General features: G+C 38.4%; 2 protein-coding genes across 3 annotated transcripts in view; one reads left to right on the top strand and one right to left on the bottom strand.

The window, feature by feature from the left end:
• The first annotated feature begins 2,526 nt into the window (after nucleotides 1-2,526).
• Nucleotides 2,527-7,278, top strand: tada1 (transcriptional adaptor 1). The gene is made up of 8 exons (XM_008337559.3): nucleotides 2,527-2,660; nucleotides 3,232-3,323; nucleotides 3,420-3,485; nucleotides 3,613-3,707; nucleotides 3,844-4,056; nucleotides 5,034-5,185; nucleotides 5,290-5,446; nucleotides 6,093-7,278. The coding sequence occupies exons 1-8, from the start codon at nucleotides 2,587-2,589 to the stop codon at nucleotides 6,243-6,245; spliced, it is 1,002 nt and encodes a 333-aa protein (XP_008335781.1). The 5' UTR covers nucleotides 2,527-2,586; the 3' UTR covers nucleotides 6,246-7,278.
• Nucleotides 7,279-8,267: 989 nt separating this feature from the next.
• The window catches only part of LOC103398819 (transcription factor AP-1-like), a 2,035-nt gene continuing 1,255 nt past the window's right edge, over nucleotides 8,268-9,047 (bottom strand). Inside the window, exon 2 of one of the 2 annotated variants that reach the window (XM_025053832.1) lies at nucleotides 8,268-8,998. In XM_025053832.1, the coding sequence (XP_024909600.1) occupies nucleotides 8,592-8,998 (407 nt within the window). In that variant the 3' untranslated portion in view covers nucleotides 8,268-8,591. The remainder of the gene's footprint in view (nucleotides 8,999-9,047) is intronic. The other variant, XM_025053833.1, reaches the window with a different exon arrangement.

The following is a 9,047-nucleotide window of genomic DNA, read 5'->3' as shown; positions in this document are numbered from 1 at the left end:
TATATATATATTTATATATGTATATATATATTTATATATTTGAAATATTTTATTCAAATTTTCACAAACTACACTGTACAATATTAAGTATATACTCAATATATTTCCCCTTATAAGGTTTATTGGTCTGAACTGTCTTGTCACAGGCCTGCCAATCAAGTCAAGTACAAGTGCAAATACGCCCCCAGGCTGCCAATGGGGGGGGGGGCAGCCAAGTTCTTCCATCGACTCTTTTTTTCACACTGAATCCCTCACTATTTCAACAGCAACTCGGAAACATGGAAATGCATGATCATTACGTTAAAAAAAAAAGTAAAAAAGTCAGGCAGTGTGGATGAGTGAGGGTGACATCCTCCTGAGTGGACCACACTGGAGGGGTTTCTGGGGTTGAATGCTCTCTTTGTGGAACTGAGCGAAGCACTGCTGTCTGTGCTGTTTCACCACCAACCTGGCAGCAGGCCTTTGAAAGTTTTCTTTTCTTTTTTTTTTTCTTTTTTTTTCTAAGAAGCTGACTCCACAGTTTGTTGTTGTTTTCCAAAAGACATCTGCTAGTAAGGAGGGGAAACCGTCCATGAGGCTCGTTCATTAGCTCCGTTAGTTTGAACCAGTGAACCAACAGACGGGGCGTGGAGCTGTTTTCTATGAAAATAAGCACTGTGACTAATTCTTGCCCTCGCTGAGACCCTTAAACAACTCCATGATTAAGTCCAGTGCTAAGTGTTTTCTTGAGTTAGAGTTCAACACAGGCTCGTTTAAAGCGGATAATCATTTCTGGGGTCATCTGGTTAGCCTCGCTGGATGGACAGCTGAAGTTTTCCAGCCTTGATTATAAGCAAAACTTTGTTACTGGAGTGAGAGCTCAGGTTGTTAAAATGGGATTTATTTCATTGTCATGTTAATTCACACAAATCAGTTCAGTGAGAGTCCAAAGAGCGGTCCAGGAATAACAAACAGGGATCTGAGAAGTTGGCTTCTTAAGTTTCAGCTGCTAAGAAAAGACATTTGGTCTGTTAAACACATTGACTCGTTTTCTAAGATTCTGGTCTTTCCCGTGGCTCGTGCGGTTGGCTAAAGCTAGTTTACTTTAAGAATTGAAGAGTTTAAACAATGGCTAAGAAATGAAGTTAGTCCAACAGGAGTCTTTCTGCTACTTCTCTTGTGGACATTTTGAACTTTTTTTATATATATTAATGCTACTTCTCTTGTGGACATTTTGAACATTTTTTTAAATCTTAATACAGTTTTAACAATTTCAATAACTTCAACCTTTTTCTCTGTTAAAGCCGATGTTTAGCTTTCATGGCTAACTCATAATGATTTAGTGTACGCTATTATTTGGAACAGTTTTTAGTATTTTGGATTATTTATGAATCTTTAACTTTACATTCTATTACCTTTACTTAATTGTAATTGTAAAAAAAATATATGAAAAATATTTCTTGCTGCAGTTGGACTTTAAACTTTGTTGTTTACTCATTTTTACTTCTATTTCTTCTATTCTACTTTTCTCAGTTCTCAGCTATTCTAAGGCTAACATTTGGTCAAAGTCAAAGTTTTTCCGGGCCGAATTAGAGAGCTAAATGGGACGCATCCGGCCCCCGGGGCCTTATTTTGCCCATGTCTGCCTTTGAATAATGCGGAGTCAGCATTAGTCAGTGTGCTGAAGGACCAACTCTGAGTCTGCAGTATGACTGTTGAGTCTGAGCGTGGCCTAGATACATGATTCCATTTACCAGGATGATGACCGTTATGAATCATCAGACTGACTGTCTGTGGAGAGAGATCCTGGAGGATACTAACTGTAAAACAAAAGAGAAACATCTGCCCGTGAGCCTCGCGCTATTCTTTTCTGTCAGTTTTGCTTATAGTGACATATAACTATAATTAAGTCTGATGAAACAAAACAACAACTTGGCCATCGGAGACGTTGTCTATGTGTGTCTCATCGTCTTCCACTTCTGCCCCTCCGCTACCCCAGCCACCTGTTGTTTTCAAAATGCAGTGATATTTAAAGATTTGTACAGTCGTACCTCAAATACAAATGAAGACCTCGCAATAGTACTAACTGTGAATGCTAGAGGGAGATGCTATTTTAGGAGCTTGATTGTGTGTGAAAAGAGAATATATGATTAAACTAATACCGCAGTGCCACCTACTGGATAAATTCTCTTCTCTCTGCAACATGATAATGATACAAATGATTAGTATTACTGTTGTTAATGCTACTACTACTACTACTACTACTACTAATAACAACAACAATAATAATAACATATAAATAATAATAAAAGCCCAAGCCAAAGTTTTAAAATTGTATATTGGTGATGAGTCCGCATCCGGCCCCCGGAATGTGTCTTCATGTGTTATTTGTTACATTAGAATATTTTTTTAAATTCTAAAAAAAAAAAAATTGTGAGCATTGTCCTGTACATTATTTGAGCTCATTTAAATGTATATAACAATATTTTACAAAAAGAAAGAAAGAAAAAAAAAAAATAAACAAAGAAAAAAAGAAAAAAAAACGGATGTTTCAGTTTGATGTAAAGTTAACAGTGTCGCGGGTTAATGACGTCATAACATGAAGTAATGGCGGCTCACGCTAGCGAGCTTGAAATTGCGAAGAAAAACTTAACGGATGCGATTGGAGACAACGTTAAACAGTACGTAAAACCAGTTTTTAAATGCATTTTATTTTCTCATTGAACATTTCAGTGTCTACACATGTTCGCTAAGGAGCGCTTCCATTATTTTGTCGGAGCTGTGAACATTTGCTAACCCATGTAGCGTTCAGAATACCGTATTTGGTGCTAATAAAGTTTACTTTACAGGGTAAAGTGATGTGAAATATATACACGTATTATGTATTTTATATGTGCATATAAACTTGCACGTAACTTAATGTATTAAACCATTTCGTGGCTTGTGCGAACTCAACTTTCTAAAACGTTATGAACGTTATATGTATTTATTATTTAGCAGTGAGGTGTCTTTGGTTTATCCTACGTCTCTAACGGCTTTTTTTCTAACCTAATACGCGTTCAAATTAACAAAATTAACTAACTACTTGGTCATTCAGCTGTAAATCTGCACGCCAAAATACATGTAAATCTATTTACTCATAGTCTCATTTTTACAGGCAGCACATTGTCGAATTGAACATTGTGTGATGTAGGCATGTTGAGAATTTTAAGAATATTCTGTTGTGCATGTTTCAAATTTCTCTCTATGCAGTTACTGGGCAAACCTGAAATTATGGTTCAAGCAAAAGATCAGCAAAGAGGAGTTTGACATTGAGGCCCGTCGTCTTTTGGCACAGGAGAACGGTGAGCAAGGATGAAAACGTTACATTTCTGTAACCCATTGTTTGTGTCCTGCAGTCGTCACTCATTGGTTATTTTCTTCTCACAATTTCTCTGCAGTCCATGTTCACAATGACTTTCTCCTGGCCATTCTCACACGCTGCCAGATTATCGTCTCCACTCCAGGTGATGTTGCTATATAATACTCTTTGACAGTATGACCTTGTAACAACCCAAAATATTAAAGCAAAGAAAAAAAAACAAAGTCGTTTTACTTTAATTACACTTTTCAATTTTCTCTTCTGTCCTCTAGAGGTCACTGGGCCTTTACAATGGCAGGGGGGCTCTGCTTCCAAGCCTGGAAAACCCAAAGGAAAGAAGAAATGTTCTTCAAGACAGAAATTTGATGTAAGCACTATAAAAAAATGGCTCCATTTAAAATGAGTTAACAGGAACATTAGTAAAAAAAAAAAAAAAAAAACATTTTTACAGGTTTAAATCTAACTACTAGTTGATGGTTTGTACATTGTGTTTGCATCACCAGCATCGTTTCCAGCCCCAGAATCCTCTGAGTGCCGCCCAGCCATTCAGCCCACGTGAGTTTGGAGGTGAGGAGGAAGAGCTGCGTCTCAGTGCCCATACTCTCCTGCTGCCCACACGCAGTCAGCTCGAGGCCCGGATGATGGTCACTGCGTTCGAGCTGGGGCTGGACAACATCACCGACGATTCTGTCAACACTATGGTCTATGCTCTTGAGGTAAGTGGAAGCTTAAGTAGTAGTAGAGTGTTGTGATGTTGAATTTACAGTATGAGATAGTTCAGGCCACAGGGTCACAATTGTCCTCAAATTAAACATGTTATTATGTTAAAGTCATGCATAAAGGCTAAAATGCTAAAATGCGTTTAGCCTTTTCTACGCCATCTATTGGGCAAACGTGGGTATTGCAGGGAAAAGGCAGAAGTATAATGATAATATAAATAAATTATATAATTTGGAAAGGCTTGCCCATGTCTGGGATAGTGGTTTAAATTGACTTTGACCAGTTGATGCTACATTTTGTACATTATGTACATTATCTCAAACAATTTGTTTACATATATTTACAACAAATATATATTTATTATTAACATTGAAATTATGTTTGTACCTAAAGGGAAGTACATTTTAACAAAGAGTCAGTTGACTCTTATTCACTCTGAAAGTTAATGGTGTTTTTGACTTAAATGTTTAAACCATCTTCTATGTTCAAACGTATTTAGAATGTACTTAACAAATAGTGAATTATAATTTGTTAATTACAATCTCTTACATCCATTCTCTTATGCTTCATTTAAAAAACAAAAAATCAAACTCAAACTACAGAAACAGGAAAAATACCCCAAACGTTCTTGTAATCAATCAAACTGCAGAAACAGGAAAAATACCCTAAACATTCTTGTAATCATTATTGAAGCTCAAGTCCCGAAAAAAACCCAGAGTTGATGATGTCCAGATTGTTTCCCTGGCTTTTTAGATTTCATTCTAAGTTGTTCAATGTAGAAGTCAAATTTGAGTCATAAGTCCTTGACTCAAGTACTCTGGCCACAAAGCAGGATTTTGTTTCCGGGACGAAGTAACTTATTATAGAAATTACGTCTACCAGATCAGAATGTGTGCAGAGGATTCGATGACTGGGGGAAAGCTCTTGTCTGCTGATTGGTCCGAGCAATACTAACAGCTCTAGTTAATTTCAGCACCACCTAAAAGACGTCCTGACTGCCGTCATATCCAGGAGGAAGGCGTATCGATTACGTGACGGTCATTTTCCTTACGCATTTGGCAGTGATGTCACGCCACAGCCGTATCTGAAAAACAGCCTGGCTGCCTACCAGAGTGTCATTGAGTGGTAGGAACAACAATGACTACGCTTTGTAAATGTATTTATCTAAATAATTAAAACAAATGTGAATTGTCGTGTCAATGCGTTTTATTCCTTATTTTCCCCCGTAGCCCTCCTCCCAGTGCTTCCCTTCCTGCCGGTCCTCCACCTCAAGTGTCACCAGATGATGCTGAACAACAAGCTGTTCACCTATTGGCTTGTTCCGCGGACAGACTTCCCGCTCCGTTGTCTCCGATTTCTTTATTTGATCTTTTGGAGGCTTTAAAGGTAAGAGAAAATGTAAAAAAAAAAAGATTCTTAACCCCGAGAAATGAAAAGTTTTTTTTAAAATCGTTAATTCATGAGGCACATTTGAATTCATGCAGGAAATTAGCTTAATTTGCAGATTAAATATTAATTTAAAATCTATGGCATTAATATCTTATTTTGTAACAGGAATAAATCCCTGCTAATTATGCAGCGATAATTAAGTTAAAGACGGGACGATGAAAAAGCAGAAGTGGATTAATGTCAGTTTGTTTCAGTACAATGTTCCCAGTTCACAGACAGAAGATTGTGAAAGGAAATAAGTATGGTGTCTCTTTGAACCACACCTGGAAAATAAACAGGGAGTGTTGAAGTGTTGAGTATTAAAGGCTCATTACATTTTCAAAATAAAACACCTTATAGTCTCTATTCTGTTTGTATCAGAGTCTGAATGACATATTATTTTAAAATATATCCAGATTATCTTTAAATAAAAAACGTAAATGGATATGACTGGATTTTCCTTGAATGAAGCAAACTAGTAAAAATTAAGTACATTATTATTATTTTTATTTGTATCCATACCAATGTTTATACTGTGCAGATTTTAAAGCACGTGGGTACAAATTGTTTAATACAGTTTCAAGCAGTAATTTTTGTGCCGTAGGTTCACCACAGCGTAATGCCCTCCCACACCATGTACGCCCTCAACGTGGAGCGCATCCTGTCGCGGCTGTGGCACCCCAGCCACGAAGAGCTAGAACAGGACCACGTTCACCGGCAGAGACTGGCTGCCAAAGAGGACGTGAATGTCAGCTGAGAAACACTGGAACAGTACTTATAACCAGGTATCATCAGGATCCAAACACACACACACAAAAAAAAAAACAGACTCTAAACACTTTAAATAAATACAGCCAGTGTGGTTCCAAATGGAACAACAGTGTTGGAAGTCAGTCCTAGATAATAGCTACTGGTTGGTACAATAGCTCTACTCCACAGGAGGCGGGTTTGTTGACTCTCAGCCACGTTGACAGTCGAAAATCTTCCGTGAACTTAGGGACGTAAACATGTATATATTTTGAAAGCAGCTATGAGCGGGGGGTTGCACTGCGCGCGTGTGTGTGTGTGTATGTAGGACGTTTGAATGAAATATGTCTATGCACCAAAATTAAGTTTTGAAAGCGAGCGTCTGTATCCACAGGTGTCACTACGTTCAAACTATGAGACTGAAGTTACTTTGGGTTTTTTTTTCTTTAAGAAATCCAATAACCAATTCCACTTTTTTGTAAAATCAAACCCGTGTTTCTTTATAGCCAACAGAGGAAACAATTACATAAAAGTTTTATGCATCTTTTTGCTTATATCCATATTGACCCTCATTATTTATCTGCAATGAAAGCAAGGCAAACATCAACAACAACAACAACAACACTAACTGCACTTATTGGAAAAGTTGAGACATTATCAATTGCTTCATATGTGTTGCCATACAAGAAAAACAGCAACACTTTATGGTCAATTTATTGAATTTAAAGCGTCAATAAAATCTAAGCTTCATACTGCCACCAGTAATGAAATATTTTAATAAAAAAAACAAAACAACATTCCCTTAACATTTTACACAGTAGACATTTAAATTAGTCAATGCATAAGTGAAACTAAAATTTATTTGGATGAGTCATATTTGAGTTCAGGTTAAAATGTGCATACGTTATATATGTATATTTGTTGCTCCACAAATGTAATTTTGTTGAATTGAGAAACTTGAACTTCAGATTCAGGTGTTAAAATATGATACTGTATATGGTTAGTCTGATTTGTTTTAAGAATAAAACACGTTTTTTTTTTTTTTCATTTCAAGTTTAACATCATGATGTTGTTCATTTTCATCCTCTACAGTTGATCCTACGTTTAGAAGGAAACGAATGTTAAATATTTTAGACTTCTTTCTAGCTTTTAAAATCAGTTTTACTTACAGTATTTACTTCCAACTCCTATCATGGCTAGTTCCAGGATTCAGGATTAATCTCTATACCCAGAGAGTTTTTTTGCTTTTTACTTTATCTTTGGGAAACCTTCTTTGGAAATGCTTCTCTTTTATGTGTGGAAAAAAATATTTTTTTGTTGTCCTACGCCAGTACAATTTGAAAGCAGGTATCCTTCTTCCCTTTCATCTGTTTCTTATTTTGGGAGTCTCCAGCTGCAGGGCAGGGGGGAGGGTGATTTAACACACAAACACACACACGCGCACAGGACCTCGGGCCATATTTGGTTGCCTGTGGATCACTTCCGCACACCCTGTCGTCCAATGGGAGGCTTCTCACGCAGCTCTGGTGACTCAATATCCCGTCCGCCCATGCTGAAGAACAACAACAATAGTACTGGTTGTCCCGGGGACGAGGCACAGAGGCTACCAAAAGGAGACCATGTCCATGTGTCCAACATTTTTTTTATTTTTTTGCTATATTTACAATTCCAAGTGCTCAAAAAAAATATATACAGCATAGAAATGAATACAAAGGGTTATTCCAGGGTTTAAGATTAGTTACAAAGCTGTATGAACACAGGGATTAAGAAAGTAAGGCGGGTTTTCTGTCAGTAAACGCTACACACACACACACACACACATAAATATATATATATATATATAAAGTCCCTGCATAAAGGCGTGAAACTTGCATTTACGTGTTTAAAAAGTGTCTGTAAAATATGAGCTGCTAGATGAGTCACTGGTGGGAGACTCAGTGCTTGACTCAGTTCTGGAAGCAGATAAAAAAAAAAGATAAGAGACGCAGAGATTTTCCAGAGAAAACTCTGGGTCAGTGTTTTCTCACCATTGTTTTTTTTTTTATGTTTTTTTTTACCAAACAGGATGGAAGACTGACGCCTTTAAAAACAGACAAACTGCTGGCATGTTATGGGACACCTGCCATGTCTCCTTGGCTGTAGACATACATGATTTTGTTGGTTTTTCAAAAAAAAAAAAATGCTAACGTGTCGTGAAATTATAAGCCAATGGTCTCCTCTGAGCTGAGCATATGTGCAATATATTTTAATAATGACCTCGGTCATCACAAAAGCAGATCATTTATGAGATAAGGCCAGTGTCAATTGCTTTTTGGTCCCCAAATTACTGTCACTTGGCATTGGTCTACGTGCGGTTTTAGTAACCCTGTAGCTGCTGCGTCAAAATGAGCTGGCAGCCGCTGTTAACGTGGTCCATGACCTTCTGCTTCAGCAGGGCCAGCTCGTCTCTCAGGACGTTAGCGGAGGAAACCAACTCCGTGTTTTGGCTCTTGAGGTTTTTGACCCTGTCCTCCAGCCGGGAGATCCTCTCCAGCTTCCTTTTCCGGCACTTGGACGCGGCTACCCTGTTTCTCATACGCTTCCTTTCGGCCTTAATGCGCTCTTGGGATTCCATGTCTATGGGGGACAGAGGCGGGGTATCCCCGGACATCTCCGGCACGGTCTGAGGTTCCTCTTTGAGCGCGTGTAGCCGCGGGTGCTGTTGCTGGTGGTCCATGTGGCTGTGAGAAGGCTGAGAGGCCGACGGGTATCCCGTGGTTGCTGGTGGGGGTGGGGGGGGGGGGGGGGGGTGGTTTCTCTGGGCGCGGGGGCG

This window comes from Cynoglossus semilaevis, unplaced genomic scaffold (genome assembly GCF_000523025.1).
Source record: "Cynoglossus semilaevis isolate Cse_v1.0 unplaced genomic scaffold, Cse_v1.0 scaffold436, whole genome shotgun sequence".
Classification (NCBI taxonomy): domain Eukaryota; kingdom Metazoa; phylum Chordata; class Actinopteri; order Pleuronectiformes; family Cynoglossidae; genus Cynoglossus; species Cynoglossus semilaevis.
This window is presented reverse-complemented; position numbering and strand designations above follow the sequence as displayed.